The sequence below is a fragment of the Zophobas morio genome, unplaced genomic scaffold, assembly GCF_036711695.1.
Source record: "Zophobas morio isolate AGI-343-1 ecotype UQ-CSIRO unplaced genomic scaffold, CSIRO_AGI_Zmor_V1 ptg000022l, whole genome shotgun sequence".
Classification (NCBI taxonomy): domain Eukaryota; kingdom Metazoa; phylum Arthropoda; class Insecta; order Coleoptera; family Tenebrionidae; genus Zophobas; species Zophobas morio.
In genome coordinates, this window is record NW_026972127.1 from 1,712,056 (window position 1) to 1,734,884 (window position 22,829).

At 40.1% G+C, this 22,829-nt stretch overlaps 1 protein-coding gene across 2 annotated transcripts; it reads right to left on the reverse strand.

The window, feature by feature from the left end:
* Positions 1-5,335: 5,335 nt before the first annotated feature.
* Positions 5,336-22,829, reverse strand: LOC135133503 (hydrocephalus-inducing protein-like). Of its 2 annotated transcripts, none has more exons than XM_064061941.1 (50): positions 22,682-22,829; positions 22,439-22,633; positions 22,195-22,393; positions 21,490-22,148; positions 21,206-21,443; positions 20,956-21,160; positions 20,639-20,909; positions 20,181-20,593; positions 19,944-20,127; positions 19,544-19,899; positions 19,225-19,496; positions 18,949-19,175; positions 18,700-18,894; positions 17,226-18,655; positions 16,808-17,179; positions 16,516-16,764; positions 16,400-16,467; positions 16,016-16,351; positions 15,226-15,966; positions 14,823-15,173; positions 14,270-14,772; positions 13,781-14,223; positions 13,223-13,733; positions 12,997-13,172; positions 12,537-12,949; positions 12,340-12,490; positions 11,995-12,292; positions 11,711-11,947; positions 11,353-11,665; positions 11,166-11,308; positions 10,803-11,120; positions 10,403-10,756; positions 10,175-10,355; positions 9,694-10,126; positions 9,200-9,649; positions 8,961-9,156; positions 8,686-8,910; positions 8,466-8,635; positions 8,020-8,418; positions 7,770-7,976; positions 7,572-7,722; positions 7,355-7,524; positions 7,173-7,308; positions 6,980-7,125; positions 6,792-6,930; positions 6,435-6,746; positions 6,158-6,388; positions 5,896-6,108; positions 5,719-5,849; positions 5,336-5,668 (listed from the first exon to the last, which is right to left on the reverse strand). In XM_064061941.1, the coding sequence occupies exons 1-50, from the start codon at positions 22,772-22,774 to the stop codon at positions 5,356-5,358; spliced, it is 15,117 nt and encodes a 5,038-aa protein (XP_063918011.1). In that variant the 5' UTR covers positions 22,775-22,829; the 3' UTR covers positions 5,336-5,355. The 2 variants fall into 2 exon arrangements, with proteins under 2 accessions (XP_063918011.1, XP_063918010.1); XM_064061940.1 differs by having other exon boundaries at positions 18,946-19,175.

Sequence of the window (22,829 nt, forward strand, 5' to 3'; positions counted from 1 at the left end):
TATTTTTCGTCCATTTTTTCGAAAATTCCTGCCATGTTTCCAAAATCGTCAAAATGAAAAAGTACAATTTTTGAAGTGTTTTGAAAATTTGACTTTGAAACCGAATATTTCAAAAATCTTTATCGGGACTAAAAACACGTTAAGTTTTTCGATTCAACTCGTCGAGGTTTATATCTCAAAATTTTTTGTGAATTTTCAGGTAAGTTTGCCAAAAGTTCCATTTTTCAGTAGTATCTCAGTATTAAATTTTTGACTTTTCTTTGAGCACCTTCGAAAATTACCCAAAGTATTTATTTTGTTGATTTGAGTTTGTAGAACTATTTTTCGTCTTCATTTTTTCGAAAATTCCTGCCATTTTTCCAAAATCGTTTAAATGAAAGAGCACAATTTTTGAAATGTTTTAAAAATATGACTTTGAAACCCAATATTTCAAAAATCTTTATCCGGGACTAAAAATACGTTAAGTTTTTCGAATCAACTCGTCGAGTTTTATATCTCAGAATTTTTGTGAATTTTCAGGTAAGTTTGCCAAAAGTTTAATTTTTTGTAGCATCTCAGTATTAAATTTTTGACTTTTCTTTGAGCTCCTTCGAAAATTATCCAAAGTATTTATTTTGTTGATTTGAGTTTGTAGAACTATTTATTAGAAAATTTCTGCCAGTTTTACAAAATCGTTAACATGAAAGAGCACAATTTTTGAAATGTTTTAAAAATTTGACTTTGAAACCGAATATTTCAAAAATCTTCATCCGGGACTAAAAATACGTTAGGTTTTTCGATTCAACTCGTCGAGTTTTATATCTCAGAATTTTTTGTCAGTTTTCAGGTAAGGTTGCCAAAAGTTCAATTTTTCAGTAGCATCTCAGTACTGAATTTTTGGCTTTTCTTTGAGCACCTTCGAAAATTACCCAAAGTATTTATTTTGTTGATTTGAGTTTATAGAACTATTTTTCGTCATTTTTTCGAAAATTCTCGCCATTTTTTCAAAATCGTTAAAATGAAAGAGCACAATTTTTGAAATGTTTTAAAAATTTGACTTTGAAACCGAATATTTCAAAAATCTTTATCCGGGACTAAAAATACGTTAAGTTTTTCGATTCAACTCGTCGAATTTTATACATATCTCAGAATTTTTTATGAATTTTCAGGTAAGTTTGCCAAAAGTTAAATTTTTCAGTAGCATCTCAGTGTTAAATTTTTGACTTTCCATTGAGCACTTTCGAAAATTACCCAAAACATTTATTTTGTTGATATGAGTTTGTAGAACTATTTTTCTTCTTCATGTTTTTTAAATTCCTGCCATTTTTTCAAAATCGTTAAAATGAAAGAGTACAATTATTGAAATGTTTTAAAAATTTGATTTTGAAACCGAATATTTAAAGAATCTTTATGCGGGACTAAAAATTCTTTAAATTTTTCGACTCAACTGGTCGAGTTTTATATCTCAGAATTTTTTTGTGAATTTTCAGGTAAGTTTATCTAAAGTTCAATTTTTCAGTAGCATCTTCAGTATGAAATTTTTGACTTTACTTTGAGCATCTTCGAAAATTACCCGGTGTTTATTTTGTTAATTTGAGCTTGTAGAACTATTTTTCGTCTTCATTTTTTCGAAAATTCCTGCCATTTTTCCAGAATCGTTAAAATGAAACATTATATTTTTTAAGATCTTTTAAAAATATGGCTATGAGATGGAATATTTAAAAAATATTTATCTGGGACTAAAAACACGTTATATTTTTCGATTCAGCTCGTCGAGATTTATATCTCAGAATTTTTTGTGAATTTTCAGGTAAGTTTGCCAAAAGTTCAATTCTTGGTATAAAATTTTTGACTTTTCTTTGAGCACCTTCGAAAATTACCCAAAGTATTTATTTTGTTGATTTGAGTTTTTAGAACTATTTTTCGTCTTCATTGTTTCGAAAATTCCTGCCATTTTTCCCAAAATTGTCAAAATAAACGAGCACAATTTTTTAAAATGTTTTAAAAATTTGACGTTGAAAACCGATATTTAAAAAATCTTTATCCGGGACTAAAAATACGTTAAGTTTTTCGATTCAACTTGTCAAGTTTTATATCTCAGAATTTTTGTGAACTTTCAGGTAAGTTTGCCAAAAGTTCAATTTTTAGTAGTATCTCAATATCAAATTTTGACTTTCTTTGAGCATCTTCGAAAATTACCCAAAGTGTTTATTTTGTTGATTTGAACTTGTAGAGGTGTTTTCGGCTTCATTTTTTCGAAAATTCGTGCCATTGTTCCAGAATTGTTAAAATGAAAGATTACAATTTTTGAGATGTTTTAAAAATTTCACTTTGAAACCGAATATTTAAAAAATCCTTATCCGGGACTATAAATACGTTATGTTTTTCGTTTCAGCAAATCGAGATTTGTATATCAGAATTTTTTTGTGAATTTTCAGCTAATTTTGCCAAAAATTCCATTCTTCAGTAGCACCAACACTATGAAATTTTTGACTTTTCATTGAGCACCTTCGAAAATTACTCAAAGTGTTTATTTTGTTGATTTGAACTTGTAGAAGTGTTTTTGGCTTCATTTTTACGAAAATTCGTGCCATTGTTCCAGAATTGTTAAAATGAAAGATTAGAATTTTTGAAATGTTTTATAAATATCACTTTGAAACCGAATATTTAAAAAATCTTTTTCGTTTCAGCAAGTCGAGATTTATATCTCATAATTTTTTGTGAATTTTCTGGTAAGTTTGCCAAAAGTTCAATTTTTAAGTAGCATCTCAGTATTAAGTTTTTGACTTTTTTTTGAGCACCTTGGAAAATTACCCAAAGTATTTATTTTGTTGATTTGAGTTTGTAGAACTATTTTTCGTCTTCATTTTTTCGAAAATTCCTACCATTTTTCCGGAATCATTAAAATGGAAGATTACAATTTTTGAGATCTTTTAAAAATTTGGCTGTGAAAGCGAATATTTCAATAATATTTATCCAGGGCTAAAAATACGTTATATTTTTCGATTCAACTCGTCTAGTTTTACATCTGAGAATTTTTTGTGAATTTTCAGGTAAGTTTGCCAAAACTTTAATTTTTCAGTAGCACCATCAGTATGAAATTTTTGACTTTCCTTTGAACAGTTTCGAAAATTACCCAAAGTGTTTACGTTGTTGATTTGAACGTCAAGAGGTGTTTTTCGAGTTCATTTTTTCGAAAATTTCTGTCATTTTTCCAAAATCGTTAAAATGAAGGAGCATAATTTTTGAAATGTTTTAAAAATTTGACTTTGAAACCCGATATTTCAAAAATCTTTAACCAGGACTAAAAATACGTTAAGTTTTTCGATTCAACTCGTCGAGTTTTATATCTCAGAATTTTTTGTGAATTTTCAGTAAGTTTTCCAAAAGTTTAATTTTTCAGTAGTACCATCAGTACGAAATTTTTGACTTTTCTTTGAGCACCTTCGAAAATTAGCCAAAGTGTTTATTTTGTTGATTTGAACTTCTAGAAGTGTTTTTCGGCTTCATATTTCGAAAATGTCTGCTTTTTTTCCAGATAGATTATAAATTTTGAGATTTTTTAAAAGATTTGACTTTGAAACTGGATATTTCAAAAATCTTTATCTGGTACTAAACATACATTGTTTTTCGATTCAACTCGTCGAGATTTATATCTCAGAATTTTTTTGTGAATTTTCAGATAAGTTTATCAAACGTTCAATTTTTCAGTAGCACCTTCAGTATGAAATTTTTGACTTTACTTTGAGCATCTTCGAAAATTACCCAGCGTTTATTTTGTTGATTTGGGCTTGTAGAACTATTTTTCGTCTCCATTTTTTCGAAAATTCCTGCCATTTTTCTAGAATCGTTAAAATGAAAGATTATAATTTTTGAGATCTTTTAAAAATTTGGCTATGAAACCGAATATTTAAAAAATATTTATTCGGAACTAAAAATACGTTATGTCTTTCGATTCAACTCGTCGGGTTTTATATCTCAGAATTTTTTGTGAATTTTCAGGTAAGTTTTCCAAAAGTATAATTTTTCAGTAGGACCATTAGTACGAAATTTTTGGCTTTTCTTTGAGCACCTTCGAAAATTACCCAAAGTGTTTATTTTGTTGATTTAAACTTGTAGAAGTGTTTTTCGATTTCATTTTTTCGATAATTCCTACCGTTTTTCCAGAATCGTTAAAATGAAAGATTTCAGTTTTAGCGATATTTCAAAAATTTGACTATAAAACGAGATATTTCAAAAATGTTTATCGGGGACTATAAATATGTTGTTTTTCAATTCAGCTCGTCGAGATTTATATATTAGAAATTTTGTAAATTTTCAGGCAACTTTACCGAAGTTTTTCATAATCTATGAAAATTTTGACCTTTTTCCAAGCATCATTGAAAAATACCAGAAGAGATTTTTTTGTTAATGTCGACGAAGTTTCTTCAGCTTCTTTCTCTAGAATCCTCAAAATGGAAGAGGACAATTTTTGAGATATTTTAAAAATTTGACTTTGAAACTGAATTTTTCGAAAATCTTGGTCTAATACTATCAATCATCAACACGCTATATTTTTCGATTCAGCTCGTCGGGATTTATATTCCTGAATTTTTTGGCAAGTTTGCGAAAAGTTTGATTTTTCAGTAACCATCCCTTAGAAAAATTTTGACTTTTTTCGCGCACCTTTGAAAATTTCCAGAAGAGATTCTTTTATTGATTTCGATTTCTAGAAGTGTTTTTTGGTTTCGAAAAATTACTACCATGTGTCCAAAATTGCCAAAATGAAAATAATAATCTTTGGGGTATTTTAAAAACACGAATTTGAAACCGAATATTTCGAAAATATGTTTTGATCTTTTTTGAGCATTTTCTACATTAACACCAGATTCAATGATTTCAACCTCAAAGTTTTTTCCACTTAATTATTTTGAAAATTCTATCACTCTAATCTTAGCAAATACTAGCCCCGCCCACCCACCCTTTATTTTCTTACGCCTACTCTCATTCTAGCGATTTTTTACTGTTCAGTATAGGATCCACCAAATAAAATTGATCATTGTATTTTTTGGTTTTATTTTTTCCAGAATCGCCAAAATGGAAGTCGGCAAAATTTTTGAATTCCAAACCGGAAATTTCGAAAATCGTGGTTCATTTTTCAATACGAAAATTTTGACCACGGACCTTTGAAAATTACCACAAGAGTTTCCTCTGCTAATTAGTCCTCCACAGGTATTTTTCGGTTTCATTTCCACGAAAATTCGCACCAATTTTCCAAAATCGCCAAAACAAAATAAAATTTTTAGATTTCAGAAATTGACTTTGAACCAGTTGAATTATTTTTGAGTTGCCCTAAACAAATCTTTAACAAAAACCCTAAAGTACGAAACCATTTATTTAAACATCTTCTTGTAAATAATAAACCCAAGAAATATGTGGCGATTGACAGCTAATGGTCAATTTTCCCGTCGCAGGATACGTCACTTCATCGTTACTCTGTTTCCACATACTAACCACCACCTTCAGCACCTTCTTGGATTCAACCAATTGAGTTGTCTGCTTGACGGAAAAGTCACTTGGTTCAGTGTGAAAATAGAACTGTTTGTCTTCAGAAAACGGGTTCTTGAAGTTGATGGTGACAGGAGACGAAGAGTTTAGGAAGAAAGGTCCTTGAGGTTTGGGCGGAGAGCTTTCACCAATAAGAGGATATCTAAAAAGAAATCACAGACCACTTGGAAGACTACATAGAATAGACCTTACATAAAATCTCCCAAAGCTGTTGACTTCAAAACCATCTGACTCTGAATCCTTCCAATCTGACTGGGCTCGTAAGTGATGCTCAGGGTGTGGTCATTCACAACCGAGTTTAAAAAGAACATCGGGCTTTCAAACTGAAAAATAAACCTGTTGAAGTATCCCAAACTCATCAGTACGTACTTTATATTGACACGATTTTGTATCAACCACTTCTACATTTTGGGTCAACGAATGTCCCAAAGTACTCCTGAACATGATCGCAGGCTCGGGTACCGCCGCTTGAGCACTTAGTACCAAACTGTACGAAAAAGTACCCATCTCTTTGCAAGTAGCGCTAAAAGTTTTGGTTTGTTCTTCTTGGAACAGAGGTCTATAAGTAACGTCCATATAGTACTAGAACGAAGTAATTAAAATCGACTTTATAAGATTCACGTTTTGGTACCACCGTGTGTGGGTCAAGAGTGACAGTCTTCTCATACTCTAGACCCTCTTGAGGACAAGTCATTTCGTAAGTCACCGGTACTGACAGAGGATTTTCCAGTTTGATCAACTTCGTAATCGAGTTTCTAGCACACGTCTTGAACTCAATCACATCTAGCTGATTATTGGGTAGTACTGTTAAAGAAACTTCGTAGCATTGATACTCCTTGGATACTTTATTCGTGAAGTTGACCTTAAGTGCGTAATTAGTGCCAATTGTGTTTGACTAGTGTTAGTACCTTCAGTTCCAAGTGTCCCTCGTTGATGGGGGTGATCATCCAATCATAAAACCTAGAACCATTCGGTGGTACCTCAATCAAAGCGTTCCCTCCAACCGAAAACAGCTTCTTCGCACTCACTGGTCCATTGATGGTCGTAGAAACGTGAAATTGTTGCTTCGCCAGCAACCAGTTCTTCACAGGGATTCTCTCCACATGTTGCACTTTACACAAAACTTCCCTACTAATTTTACCAGGAGTGGGACCTTCCACAACCCCTTTCAAAGTGTAAGATATTATAAAACCTTGAGGGGTAGGAACGCAAAGTGTTGCCTGAAAAAACAAGTCATTTTTGAAACCATGACCCAAAATTCGTACATCTTTTGCGTTCATGGTGAACGGAGTAAAAACAATTTCAATCTGGTCTTCACTTCGTGGAGGAATTCGGGTGATTTCCATCGTCTTGAAGCTAGGGTCACCAGAAATGTGGGGCGCCAGCTCCCAAAATTGATTGCTCCTGGAAACAGTACCTTTATTATCACAATTACAAGTTTTTGGTACCTTACGGGTTAGAAATGGCTATTGTTTTAGTGACCGATTCCCGAACTGGGCAGATGAAGGAAATTACGCCCTTTGGAGGAGGAACGTTAATGCAAGAGCCCGAAACTGACAGTTCCAGTTGTTTGTTGATGTTGGCAATGTGGCAAATCAGCTACAAAGATTCCAGATACAATTTGTTTGCAAAAATATGAATAGTACTTTGGATTTAATCCAACATTTGACTGCTTTCGGGCGAAAGTAGACGTTAAAAATCAAATCGGTTCCAGGAAGGATGTACCCCTTGTTGGGCGAAATGGAAAAGTCGGTGTCTTTTTTGTCTAGAAGCCACTTAAACCTGGAAGAGATTTTGAGTGTGACGTTGATACGAAAGTTTAAAGTACTTCAGTGCCAAGTCGCCGGTGTTGCGTAGTACCACGTTCATCACCCCCTCGAAATTGACCACAACGTTGCCAAAAGTTAGCTGGTTGCGGTCCAGGGAGATGTTCGGAGCAATCGATTTACCCTTCACCATACAAATACAGTCGACGTAGTTCTGGATTTGGTAGTAGATCTGTAACGGAGGGTCATTTTTTCTGACAGTTCTTGCAAATGTAGTACCTTTTCAATGAAAGAGTCCACCTTTTCTGTCGGACTGAAAGTGATCGTGAACTCTGTGGTTCTTTGAGGCCCTACCCGCAGGAACTTTTCAGGGGTGATGGTCATGAAATCAATACCGCGTTTCGAGACTGGGGGTGGTTCCGCAGGTACCCTGAATCAAGTGATTGGACTGGAGGCTTCGTGAAAATAGAAACTTACGGTTCTGTTATCGTCTCTTCTGATTTTTTGCTCTTCTTGGATTTTTTGGACTTTTTGCTCTTCTTGGTCTTCTTGGATTTGTTGCTCTTCTTGCTTTTCACGCTCTTCTTGCTACCCTTTTTCTTGGCGCCTTTGTTCTTTTTGCTCTTCGACGACTTAGAGCTTTTGCTAGACTTGTCCTTCTTTCCCTTCTTCTTCTCTTTGGGACTACAAACAACTAAGTACCTTGTTATTGTTCACTAGTACGTACCTCGGTGGTTCCTCTTCTTGTGGTATCTCGATTGTACCCTCTGGTGTTTCCTTCATAGGTTTCTTCGGAAGCCTATCCCAGAAGTTGAAAATAATGTTCAGATAGCATTCACACTCGTTCGTCACACGAATGGTTTTGGTTTGGGTTTTGCCCACCAGAATCGAACCCAGGTCGACGAATTTGTCAACCTGGTCTACGAGTGTCAGTTTTAGAGGTACTGCTTTTCCTAGAATTGTGACATGGGTTTTTTTGCTCTCTATGTACAGAGGGAGCTCTAGACGGTGTTCCCCTAGAATCATCGGATGGAAGTAGATAGTGATGTTCTTCTGGGCTTGAGGTGCGACTTCGTCACACTTAAAGTCCGTCGAAATGTGGGCTTCATGTTTGCCTTTTTCCAACCTACAAAATAAACTGTCATTGCGAAAAGTACCACCGAAATTTAGTACGTCATTGGAAAAATGTTATAGTTGTTGAAGTTGAGTACAGTTTTGTAGTACTTGGTGGCTGCGGTCTGTACCAGACAGGGACCAAAGTCGTACTCTGAGAAGGATAGTTTGTAGGGGGGTTTTCCCGCGCTTCCGGTGAGTTGTAGGGCGTAACTGGGACCATACGCAATCTACAGTTGTATTAGGCTTAGGATTTTCACTATTGAAATAGTAGTAGTACCTTGAGGTAAATTCTGTGCGGCTGCATCTGACACCTTATCAACGGCGTGATAACAATTCTAGTCTTCATAATTTCCTTAGGTTGCAAGATTTCGTCGTTAGAATCAAACAAAATGTCAAACAGCCCGGCGATTTTAGCTATCCTCATGTCCCAGTACCACTGGAAGCCCGTTTTCCCAATGTTGGTAATAACAATGGGTATTTCGTATTTCTGGTGCGGCACCATCTGCAAAATCACTTTAAACCTTGCCCATCTCTCCGAACTGTTCGACTTACCGCACCCATATTGATAGTGTTGACTCTGTGTGGCAACAGTGGAATTTCCTTGCCGCTGTAATCGACGTACGCAGTTATGGCTTCAACCTGAAAACAGCTGCACGAAATGTTGAGTTCCAAAGGGACTTTGATCTTTTCCACGAAGCATTTGAGGTCGATGGTCGCCGAAGATTGTTTCTTGGGGCTGTAAAACACTCTAAACAAACGCGTGGTTGAATATAACTAAAAAAACGACTTACCGAATTGGAAGAACCTCGTTGGGTTCCAAAAACCCTTGGGACGGTTGGATGCTTAAACCGTCCGACATCATGGGTAGTTTTCCGAACTTGAAGTGGTACTTTTCGGATTCTTCGTTCTTGAGCATGACGTTCTGGGTGACGTCGATTCCGACCACCGTAGGTGGTAGGGCGACGTGGCTTTTCTCGAAGTAGATTCTTGGCTCGCGGGCGGTACCCACCAAGAGGAAGACGGCTTCAATGTCACGCAGCGGTATATGGAAAAAGTAAAACTCTTCGAAGATGCCACAGGCTTGAGGGATAAAACTGAAGACCATTTCCGCCGTTTTGCCTTTAGCTAGAGTCCCGTTGGGGGTGTGGCAGTGGAAGCAGGAGAGCTCAGGACTGAACTTCACGGCTGGTTGCCACGTGTAGATAAATTCCTCTTTGGTTGGGTTTTTCAAGTAAAATTTCCTGCAATCAAGATGTATCAAGGGTTTAGGGTAGGACAGTCGTACCTCGTGCAGATGATCCCTAGACCTATCGACTCAAACTCCACCACTCTCGTGTTTTCGTTTAGCAGCTCGTTGCAAGTTTTCCTGCCTCGTCGCCGCGTCTCCACGTAGTCGCTGGGCTCCAAGTCGAAGCAGTACAAAGGGAGAATACTGCGAGCTTTAACCGTTATCTCGATTTCCTTCGCTGCTGGATCTTTGTTCTCGACGAAACCTTTCAGTTTGACCACGTAGTCGAAGACGTCCAGTGGTGCAAACGTCACAGTGAGAGTCTTCTTGGAGTTGGGTTCAATGGTGGTTTTGTCTGGGGTTACCACAAACGGCAACGAGTGAGCGTCGGTCCAGGAATCCCCGCTTCGGTTGGTCTCTAGAGTTTCGCAGCTGAAGAGAGTCGAGGCGGAAGCGCGTCGGGGTAGAGGATCCTCGTAGGCGAAGCTTTCTACAAGTTCGAACATGTTTTACAAGTTCGAAGATTGACAAGATTTACCTCGTCCACACAAAGGAGTCGGTTCGCGTTTGAAACTCCCTATAGATTGGAACTTGTCGACCACTTCGTCAAGACTGTTACACGAGTTGATGCGTCTCGGAAGTTCGTGCAATGTTATCGACCAGCAGGTCCTCAAGACCATGTTTCCGGTGTTTTCCACTTCAAACGTGACTGAGTTTTTCTGGAAAATGAGGTTGTAGGTGAGGATTGTCAGACGTGGAGGGTTACATTCATGATGAAAGTGTCCGAAATCTGGAGTTCTTCAGTCCCGACGAAGAAACTCGCGTAACCTGCCACTACGCAAAGGAAAACTACTATGTTTTGCCAGGAGCTGGGGACCATGGTGATTTTGGGTTCTGGGTTTTGTTCGATTTTCTTCATGCTGAGGCAGATGTCTTCGACCAAGTTTACCGATGTCGTGCTTGGTGTTTTACTCTCGCTTTCGCTTTGGATTTCGACGCTGGTGTCGGGTTGGTCGGGTGGGCTGGACCAAATGACCACGTGCTGTCGGTCGTCCCAAGATAAAAGGTTCGGTTGTGGTTCTTCGTACTCGATTTGATACAATTTACAGTCGATCCGGGCCTATAAAATTATTTAGATGGTTTGTCGTGCCTCTAGATGAAAGTACCTCGCTCAGAACCACCGGATTTCTTGATAGAAACACAGCCAGAATTTGTTTGTTGGTTTGTGGGCGAATGTGTCCGACAGACGGGCTAAAAATCACTTCGTTGTAATTCGGAAACTCGAACTTGTAAGTGTGCACGTCCGAATTGTTCCTAATTAAGAAACATTTCTTCACCAGTGTGTTCAAATTGACGTAACCGTAGTCCAAAGAATAAGCCAGAATTGGACTTGAGTCAATGGATTCAATGGACGAACTTCTCGAGTAACCTGGGAGGCCTTCAAAAATCACGTCCATGTAGTAACCTTCTGCAAACACGTGGATCTACAAAAAGACTACAGTTTGAGGCTTCCAAACCCCGACTCTTACCCTTTTCAGTTCGAAAGGGTTATTCACGGTGTGAATCTTCACTTCGGTCTTCCACGTCCCGATTTTGTGAGGTTGGAACTGGAGCGTGAACTTAGCAACAGCTTTGCACTCCAAGTTGACCAGAATTGTGTGCTTCATGGGGACTAAAACACAATTAACTTAGCCTCTCGAAGATCCTAGTGCTTACCATCAGGGTCCCATAGGTTTAAGTTGCAGATCGTTTCCTCCGCCGGAATCAAAGTCAACTGGTCATGCTCATCAAAGCACACCTCCACGATAACCTTACAAGGAATAGCCCCGACGTTCTTGAACACCACGTTCTGAGTCGAACAATTCCCTAGCAAAGTCGGTGGAAAATCTAGCATGACGAACGAAGCTTCGTCCGTTTCCGGCTCCACAAGACCAATCTCGGGAACGCAAGCCTCTCCTATAACTTCCACCACCAGCGTGTCCACGGTCTTGAACCCCCTACACTCGAACGTCAAAACAGCAATATGTTCCTACAAACAACCGTCATCATTGGAATCCACCCCCTACAACCTCACATCCAGCGAATTCGGGGTGTAGACGATCATCACGTTCTCCGTCTGGTACGGATCAATCGAAAACGCGTCTGGTGTCACGGTGAAGACGTGGTTCGCATTGGAGAATCTCGCTGTCACGTGGGCCGTCACGTGTCCGATGTTCTGGATCCTGATGCGCGTCGTCTCGGTAGTGTTGACGCAGATTTTGTTGAATTTTAGTTTCATCTCGGATCGTGAGAAGACGATCTTCGTTTCGATCTAGGGGAAGAGATGACGTTTATGGAAGGGGGTGGCAGTGGTCTTACGTTGGTGGCGAGGAAGTCGTCCATTTTCTCCACCACGTATTGCTCTTTGAAGATGTTGTGGATCTCGTCGAAGTTGACTTTGGGCTCGCAGGCTATGACGTGGACTTTCATGACTTTGCCGTTCTGGTCGGCGAAGGAGGGTTCGCTCACGTGGACGATGATGGTCTCTTCGAACTTGCCGGCTTCTTTGGGTTTTGATCTGATGTCGACGATGATTTCTTCGTTCGGGTCGACGACGCCCGTCGACGAGGTGAGGGAGAAGATGCCGAATTGGAGGGTGGTGGGTTTGGGTTTTTTCCTGCAAAGGGGGTGGGTAGCGGGTGGGGGTTTTGAGAGAATAGTTACTTTAGTTTGTCGGTGCTTTTACTGGACTTGGATTTTTTGCTACTTTTCGACTTCTTTGACTGTTTGGACTGCTTTGACTGTTTCGACGTTTTAGATTTCTTTGAACCTTTGCTAGATTTGCTTTCAGATTTCGATTTGGAACGTTTTTTTCCTGAAATGTCAAGCGTAACAATGGTGTGTACTTACCTCAAGCGCACCTTTCTCTTTCTTAGTTTTCTTTTTTTTCACTTCTGCTTGTTTTACATATTGTTGGACGGTGTAATTAAAGTCGAATTTTCCTTTGTTGAAAATCTGGCAAGTATGCAATTTCTCCTGCCCGACCGCTTGATATCCAAAGTAAATTTCGGGATAGGGACATATTTCGAATTTCGACAAAAACACTCGTGCTGAAACAAAGATATCCAGCGCTTTGATTACTACTTCGTGGAAAGGGTCGATCAGAAGACATTTGAACACCGGGAATTTTTCTAGAGTCATCACTCTATCGGGCGAGAATGTTATAGTGCTAGAGAATTTTATGTTCGGTAGAATTTTGCCCTCGGTTGGTTGGATTGTAAAGTATTTCCTTATGGCTTGATTTTCCAAGTTTTCATCGACAATATCGGCAAACCTGGACAAAACGATTTTATGATTTTGTTTTCATGATAGTACACTTACTGGCAATGAATTTCGTAGCGACCTTTGCTGGTTACGTCGAATTGAATGCTGTGCGACTTCCAGCCCTTGATATCTCCATAGTTCAACTCATTGTTATAAAAGAATTCAAGAGCTGTTGTTTCGGCAGAGACTTTGATCTCCGTGGTGTAAACCAGTCTGGAGCAACTGTCGTAGATCTAGAAAGGAAGTAGAATAACCGTTGTCTTTTAAATTAACAAGATCTTACATTGACCTTAAAAGTAGAACTCCGAACTTCCATTTCCCTCGCCGTAAAGTCAACAGTAGAAGTTTGCAACGAAAATGGTGATATCTTTCCACCAAAGCTACTTATTCTGAAGTTCTCCAGCACCTGTTCGCATCCTACAAAGTACCATGTAACTTCGACTGGTGTGTTGTTCGTTATCACGATATCTTTCTTTAACGAAATTTCCATGGTGACCCTTTCAAACAGGACGTGTTTTGGATTAACGTCCACTCCGATTTCACACCCGTAGCACGATACAATGATCCTCTCAATCCTTGGATTGTCCTTGATTGAAAGAATCAATTTATCGTCATAGAGTTGTTCTTTACAAGGTGATGCCACCACTGTTACTCCTTGTCTAGCTTTAGGTTCGATAATGTGTGAGTCTGGTTGGAAATGAAATGCCGGACAATCTCTCTGTATGGAAAAATTCACATCGCAAGTAATACGACTTATGTTGTTGAGATAGAAGCAAGCCCGCGATTCAAAAGAACTGCAAAAGATGAAGTTAGAACAATCGAAGAAGGAAAAAAACTAAACCTGTTTGTTGCTTCATTTGGGAGCAAAATTCCGCCGAATTCGAATCTGTTCCTGTGTTGTACGAAAACGTCACGGGTGTATTTAGTTTTTTCGGTCCTGTATTCCAAGACTCTATCGAAGAGCGAATATGAATCCATGTCAATTCTAGGCATGTCGCAGCAGGCAACGCAAGTAATTGTGAATTTCAAGGGAGATCCAAAAACTCCAATGTCGAATTGGTGCTTGTAGTTTCCTACGGCTTTTGGCAAGAATCTAATTTTGTATTTGATCGTCTCCCCAGGATGTAGAATTCCTCGATATGTGAACCCTTCTTGACCTGGTTCACCCAGATTTTTAATTACTTGAGAAGCGTTTTTGCCTTTGGTGGACTTTCTCTTTTTCGTTAAACTTACTTTAGACTCGGCTTTAGTGTTTATGTCGCTTGGGCTTAATTTCACTTTGCTCTAGAACAACGTTATGAGAATTTTTAAATAGACGGAATAGACTTACCTGATTATCTTCATCTTCTACATAATCTGTTATGACAAAAACTTCGGTTCTCTTGACCGCTCTGGGTTTTGGTTTCGGTAGAACGGACTGTAATAAAAGTGGCTCTATGTAATCGCTTCTCGCTTGTTGTTCGTCAGAAATTTCCATGTCTACAGTCGCTTTGATAAGAACTGGCAGGAAGCTCTCGACTACGTGGTCAAGGTTGTTATTGGTTATAATCCAGCAGGGGATTCCAATGTCGGAAGATATCGTTGTAGCAGGTGCTGCTGCTAACGAAGTTTCTGTGGAGGTAGGTACAGTGACGGTAGTTTTTGGAGATTTTGGAGTTCTTTTTGTCTTTTTGTCTTGCTTCTTTTTCGTTTTTTTCACGGGCAGGACCATCGGTTCACTTACAGAATTGCTTGTTTTGTCCCAAAATTCCAGAGTGTGCAAGATTTCTTGAAAAGTCTCTTCAAAACTATCAAGGGATTCTTTGATTTCTGCTTGTTTTTTTGTGAGTTTCTCTACAAAGAAAGAGTTAAGTAAAATAAACATAATAATTTACGACGATCACTTTTCTTTGTCTCTTTTTTTCGCTTCGCCGATTTCTTGGAAGACGTTTTAGATTTTTTAGAACTCTTTGATTTTTTGGATTTCTTGGAACTGTTTGATTTTTTAGATTTCTCTGAACTTTTTGTTTTTTTCGAATCTTTCGTTTTATCAGACTTTTTGGAACTTTTTTCAGAAACCTTTTTATCTTCTTCAGTATTTTCGCCACTCTCTGTTAAATTTGTCTCCGACTTTTTGCCTTTTTTTGATCCTTTGGAGCTCTTACTCGATCCCTTTTTCTTACCTTTTTTCTTAGCCGCATTTGAATGTTTGCCCAAACTTCGGTCAGACTTTTTCGATTTAGACGATATTTTGACTTCGGGTATAAAACCTAATTATAAATGAACTTTGAAAACGATTTTACTTACCTTCGCTTTCTTTTCCTTTAGATCGTCGTAGCGCCCGTTCTCGTTCTAGTTTTCGTTGCTTTACTAATTCCTTTCTTCTGGTTATATCGTGTTTTCGTTTTTTGATATAGTTTACATAAATATTAGGGTATTCCTTTTCCAGCTGTGCAAATTCCTCTGCATCCATTTCGTCTACATTTCCTTCAAGTTCTTCCAAGCGATTAATTTCTTGCTGTACTTGTTCTTGTTCTTTAATTGTTTCAGATTCCATGTATTTCTCAAAAGTTGTCGAGAAGATGACGAAATGAATCTCTTGCACATCTTTCGCAAGTTGTAAGAGGCATTTCAGAGCAACCATAGTTTTACGTAGAAAATTACTAGTCAGACTCTCAATAATTAACCCTTGTTTGAAAATTTGCAAACTTTCTTCCAGTAAATCCAACAACAGCTCTTCCGGGATATTTATTAAAGTATCGCTGATAAACTCCTTCTTCTTTTTACCTTTTTTCGAAGACCCTTTTGATTTCTTGGACGATGAACTTTTGTTACTGGATTTACTGCTTTTCTTGGACTTTTTACTGCTCGATTTAGATTTTTTACTACTTTTGCTTGACTCCTTAGACTTTTCACTGCTTTTGGAGTTTTTCGCTGATCCCTTTTTCTTATTTTTCTCTGGTTTGGCTATTTTCTGTTTTGTTTGCTTCTTCTTGGGTATTCCTGAGAGCAGAATTAGCACTTTTTTCGTAAGAACGTCGAACGTATCTGAGAAAAATAATTACTGTGTTAAAAATTTAATTGTGGTAAGTTTTACCTTCAGAGACATAACTTTCCAGTGTAGGATCTTCCTCTGCACCATCAAAAGCTTGATTTATGATATTATTCACTTCCTGTGCAGCGGGGGAAACATTGTGTACTAGACAGTCAACAATAAGCCAGTCGATGTTGCGAACTGGTAAATTAAGAGCTTTTCCAGTTTCGTTAGCAGCTTTTATGTATTGGGAGAGCGGTGTGCCGTGAAACACTATCAATATTCCTTTGGCAGGAGGATCTATCCATAGTTCTTCACTGTCTGGGGTTATTTTCGTTGATGGTAACGTAGCAGTAATATGGTCTTTGGTCATTCTTTTTTGTTTCCGAGTGAAGTAATCTACAATCATTTTTAATTATTTTGTTCCATGCTTATATTGTCGCGTACTAGTAATGATGTTGTCCTTTTCTTGATCAGTTTTTCTGTTTAAGCTTTTGGTCGCAGAATGTGGAGACCTAAAGTTTATTTTTTACTTTGCTGAAATACCTGTACAATAACTTTACCATGACGTCATGCTTAATTCCCTGCTTCTATTCGATAGAGGAGAGGCGATTGGTCTCGATTTTCTGTCTCCACTGTTCGATCTACGCCTTTGTAAAGTCGTGTCTTCGATTTCTTGGAGTATATTGTCATAGTAGGTCTGAAACATGGGTGGCAGATCTTCACCTGGAGCTCTATACGGAAAGTAGACTTTGTTGAGCATGTGACCGATGATGTAAGTCCGGACTAGAGATTCTTCCTGTAGAATTTTTCTACAAAAAGAAAGATTAACCACTTTTGAGTATTTTAGCTCACGGATCGAAATCTGAGAAGTAATATTCTACTGGAAACTTTGACGCATTTCGTATGGTAACGTATCTTTCATTATCCTGCGAATATGGAATACTAGGGTCAAAGGTGATTCTTTCTTCGATTATTTCCAAAAAGGGCTCCATGCCTAATCCCTTTAACTGAACAACCGTTTGTCTGTTATTTCCGTCGACAGTGATGATAAGGTCGGCGGTTAAGAAATCGTCGTAATGAGGTTCGAAGTAGATACGCAGATAGAACTTCTCGCCAGGTACGAGAGAACCTTCTGGGTTTAGAAGAAAGAAGGAAGATCTTAGTTTTGACTTCGCTCTCGAGGTGTCGTCTATTACCGCCCTCCAGTTGCTTCGCAAGTAGCCGCTAAAACGGAACCCTGTATGACAGATTTATGCCAGCTTCGACTCACTTGTTGATAATATTAATGGATTTCCTAAGACAGTCTCCGCATCTGATGGCTCCAAAATCAACCTCTTCAACCGAAACCACCACGGTGGGCGTTGCTACCAACACTTCCAACTGTACTGGAACTTTGGCACTATTTCTAAGTTCTAAGTAAATAAATTCGGTGACTTGGGTGTTTAGGTCGGGGAATTTTTCAGTCGTTGGATGAAACGACAAGAGGAGCTCGCTCACTTGGTTCAGATCCATCATGAATCTGACAAAAGGCGAGTCAAATCCGTGTTTACTAAAAGTAGGACTCGGGTGTGTCCTAACCACGGTCTTTCCAGGTCCGTAATTAAGATAACTCAGCTTGTATAGATTTTTGCTATTTATCTGTATGCACCCCAAATCGAAAACATAGGGATCTGTAACAAAGTTTGGTACCGGCCAAAATTTTTCCCCACCGGCTAGTTTGCTAATAAGTTTCGTCGTGTCTTTCTCCAGCTGATACTTGGCTATGATTCTCTCGATCGACAGATCTATGTCCATCGTACAGGGGAATGGATCGCTCATAGAAACCACAACCCAGTCGTCCTCCTCCAAAATACGTCTATCCGTCTCAGGAAAGTAGTCTTTAGTACAACTGCAAGTATCCACATAATCCAACTCCGCTATAGCGGAGTACGAAATGAAGGGCCCAGCTTTGGTGGTTAATCCCGGTCGCGGCAAAGCGAAGTAAATCTGAGCATAAACCCCGAACCCATTCACTGCAATCGTCACCGGATCCAAATAGTTAACTTTTATGTTAAAACTCGTGACGAAACGTCCAAGCGACCCGGGAAATACATGCAGCGTGAGAGGAAAAGTTTCTCCAGGTGCCACAATCCCACTGGACGGTTCGATAGTTAACCAACCATGCGGAAGCAACGCTTCCGACACCACAAACTTGAACAGACCTTCGCCGTCATTGACCAAGTTCAGCTCGTTTTCGCTCACTTCGTAGACGTAGACTTGGCCAAAATCGATCATGGTCTCTTTGAGGTAGTAGGAAACCTTTCGACACTTTCCCGTGAGGGTGACGGGTTCGTTGGCACCGCCCACCACGTGGCAATAAATGGTTGCCGACACCTCCGTATTAGGTTTCGGGGTGAATCGAAAGTACGTTGTTATTGTTTCCTCGGGCTCGAGGCATCCTTCGTGAGGCACCAAGTTGAAGATGTCCCAGAATTTGAGCGTGGAAGTGGTCGTGGGGAGAAATCGGAGGAAGGATTGCTCTTCTTTGTTTTCTTCAATTCTCTCGAGGAGGGAGTTGAGCATTTCTCGAACTCTATCGTCGATGTGACAGCTGTCTTCGCTCCAGACGGTTTCTTCTGGTGCATCGCTTTTCAGCGTGTTTTCGGATTTTTCTTCGCCTTCGAGGAGGCAGACCAGGGAGGCGTCAGGCGATGATGGTATCTAAGAAGAGTGATTAGGCAGTAAAAAAATAAAACGAAGCATACCACTGAGGTTTCGTAAAAGCGTTCGTCGATGTCTTCAACCCACACCCACTTGTAGATGACAGGGACGCTGCTGATGTTTTTAACCACGACAGTGCGATAGCTGGAAGACCCCAAGGGAACGCACTCGAAGTCGACCACTTGGGGAGTGATCGACAAAGTCGGGTAGTTTATTACACCATAAACAGGAATAGTGTCCTATTATTATCATCATTACTACTAACAAGAGCTGATTCTGTCACAACTCACTACTTTCGAATGGTCCTTATAATTCACGTAGAACGTCTGGTTGTACCTCACGCACCTCTTCTGGTGAGGAGGTGGATGGAACTCCACGATGACAGTCCGATTAGAAAGATTATTCAATTTAAGGTACAACATCGCCACCGCTTTACCATCCACGACTATGTAAAACGGGGGCGCTATGACGAGGTCGAGATCTAAAGCTAACCCCGATTCGTTCCTTATTTTGAGCTTATCTGAAACGAAGACTCGGTGAATTTGGCCGCTCCACTGGGTAATAGAAACCTCGCAACGAAGTCGAAACCCCATCCGACGAAACGTCCAAATTAAAATTGAGCTCGGTCTTGTCTAGTTCGACGTGAGGGTCCAGGAATTTGGCGAACACCTCGAAGGAAAAAATTACGTGTCTTTTGTGGGAGCGTTCGATGACGGCGTGACAGAAAAAGTGCTCGGAAACGTATCCTTGCTCTTTCCTAGACCCGAAAATTTTGATTTCTTCTGATTCCTTCGACATCAGGTGGAAATAGTTCGGGGTGATCTTGAAAATGGAGCTGAAACTGTTTCTGAATAAGAAAAAAATCGACGGATTTAGTGAGCGTCCTACCCTGCTGACGAATTGCCCGCTTTTTTCGCTACTTTGTAGTCGTCGCTTCGAGAAAACCAGAGTTTGTGCCATCTGGCACCTTCGTTTTTGATAAATACGGGATAAGAGAATTTCTTGTAGGTTAGGAGTGTTCCTAGGTCTAATTTTGGTTCGAGTCTGGGACGACAGCTGATACTGGTGCCTTCTCCAGACGCTGTTAAAAGAATCGCCATCTCTTGTCCGCTCACCACGTGTGCCCACAGCACTTGCTTCGTGTTACCAGGGTCTGTTAAATAAACTGAAACCTCCATGGTTTGTTTGCTACTCGGAGGTATAACCTTGACTGGTTCTTTCACGCTGAAGGCAGAACGTCCCTCCTGGAAGAAACCCTTAAAGAAGAAAAAACTAACCCGAGTCTTACGAAGACGAAATTGATGGTCGCAGGAATAGGGGTGTCGTTCAGAATCTCCATTTCTCTAGTGACGGTGCAGAGAAGGGTTACCAGTCCGAAGTTGAGCTTCGGAGGGGTGAAGCACACAGCAGGTCCTTGTCCGTTGCAAATCACCTGACACAGCACCTCCGGACCTTTCCCAAATATACTAAAACTATAACAGTACTTCGGTAAGAACAAGTACCACCTCAATCAATCGATTCTTACTATAAAGGCATTTCCTGCGACCCCACATGAGGGGTTTGTATTTTCAAAGGAATCGTCACCTCGTCAAAAGGTTCCATGGAGTTTCTCGTTATTGTCACTTCAACCATCAAACCGTCGTCCTTCTGGATGCACACTGTATCTCCGTTCGACCACAGCACTTCCACACCTTCACTCTGCTTCGGCATGAAGCAGAAGCGACACGATAGTTCGCTCTGGTTCGACAGCACGATTTTCCTGTCGTAGATGTAGTTGATGAAACAGAATTTAATGTCGACTTTGGGTGGGGTACAAATGACTTTTGCCACTCTGCAGTCGTGCCTGAGTGGTATCGAGGAGCAGTAGTTCTTAGAACCCCACATGTGTACCACGAACTTCGTATTAAGTTGCCTGGAGATGTTCGGCAGAAGTTGCAACTGAAACTTTGAATGAGTGCGAGTTTGTGGGTTTTGGGTTAGTACCAAGCCGACGATCTTCGAGTTTTCGTCCACTATGCCTTCGACTGGGTTGAAGACGAATTCTTTGGGGTACTGCGGGAAGCGGGCTTGTAAATCGGCTTCGCAGTCGATGGGGGTTTGGTAGCCGTCCCCGCTTATCTCGATGTGGTACTGGATGGGTACGGGGGAGTTGTTACACAGCGCGATTTCTTTATATTGGCGGTAACCCAAAGCGACTATTCCGAAGTCGATTTCTTCGACTTCGAGGTTCAAAAGGGGGGCGATTACGTTACCTCTGGAGTTGGAGTGAGAAGAGGTTGTCTACAAAATCGGGTACCTACGTCATGATGAAGTGGATGACCTCTTTGGATTCGTTGATGACGAATTCCACTTTCTCGACGAACCGTCCTTCTTCGCCCGGAGTGAACGACAGAAGGAAAGCGTTGTAGTGGTCCGCATTGACGTACAAAGTTTCAGGCTCGCACTGAATTCTACCCCCGAATTGCAGCTCCCTTTCCATAAAAGTCAGAGATCCCGGGATATGACCTGAAAGCTGTCGTCGTACCTTGTCCAAGTTACTAACAAAGTTACCTGTGTTGGACACAATGATCTCGTAGTCATGAATCGACCGAAGGAAGATGTTGTTAGCGTCAAGGTGTCCAATGTTTAGTTTAAACTCAGGTCCTAATCCAGTACCTTGTAGTTTCAAAGGTATGCGTTCTTGTTTCCCCGCGATTTCCAAGTAGGCAACAGTGTTGTACTCTTCACTAAACTGTGGTGTAAAAATTATCGTGAATAGCAAACATCCGTTCATCCCCATTTCGCCACTCTGAAACCGCGTCTGAGTTATTAGTTAATTAAAATGAACCCCGAACCAGAGGGATGATGGAGAAGGCGGGACTCTGAAAGAGGAATTCTTCAGTTTCTTCCACTTCTTCGACTTCGTCGGTGAAGATCCTCTGGTACACCATCGAGTGTCCCTCATAGTTGATGATGTTCGCTCTTCTCAGTGGGACGCTTTTCAGGGTTTCACCGCTTCGTACCTCCTCGAACATTTCCTCAAAGTGTAACTTCCGCATCTGCTCGAAGTACCTGTCTTGGTAGAACTTCCACTTGAAGTAGCCGTGACCAACAGCGTGGTAGTCAATGCTGATGGAAACCTGGCGCTGTAAACCTATAAACGTGTCTTGGAAGCTTATGGATGACTCTTCCACGACAATCGTAGACGGTAAGGCGTTGCATTCAACAAACATCTTCAAGGTGACGTTGTCGTCAAACTGTATGATGAAAGCAGTCTTCACGGTGCCTTCATTCGTGGTCTTGATTCTCAGTTTGAGGAAGATTTTTTCGTTGAACCCGAGTACCGCCTTAGTTGGACAGATGGAGCAGTAGGGATCTGTTGCTACGATGCTGAACGACCCGACTGCAGTACCATGGTTACAAACGACGATGTTTTTTTCAGAAGTCATGTTAATAGGAACATCTGGGAGCCGGACGAAGTCCGGGAAGTCAATCAAAGGTCTGGGTTTAAAAGCTTTTGCAAAATTAACACTACCGTTGGGTTATTTTAGTCGAATTACCATGGATGGGTACCGTGAATTGTTCGTCTTCAGTGATGAAAGTAATCTGGTGTAGGTAGTCTATGTTGGAGTCCCCGCAGAAAGAAATCACCACCTGATACGTCATCCCTGGGGCTACTTTGTTCCAGACGACTTTGCCCGGGTGCAACAATCGAAAATGGACAGTTTGTTCGAAAATTGTTTTGACACATCTAGAAGACTATAACTACGTTATTTTTTTGTAAATAAACAACTGGAAACGTGCTTGTTCTTTGTTTTGGAGCGACAGAGTAGCGCTGTACCACTTCCCCGGCTGGAAGTTCTGGAAGATTATTATATCTGGAGTAGCCAGGAAGGGACTGGGTTCTGGCAAGATCCTGTTCTTGCGGTTCTTGCACAAACTCTCCAATCGGTCTTCAGGAGACATCTTCATCTCGTTGAAGAACTCAGAAGGGATAAACTAAAATGGAACTTTGTAGTACTACTTCACGGGACTGGGACACCCTACTGGTTCGTCTTCTTTTGGCGAATTTAACACAGCGTGTAGAACTCGCACTACAAGCTGGTTATCATGAGGCTCGCAAATAAGGCGAGCCTCCATTTCTTAAATATTTATGTATAAAATTCAATAAAATAAACCACTTTTTCTTGCTGTG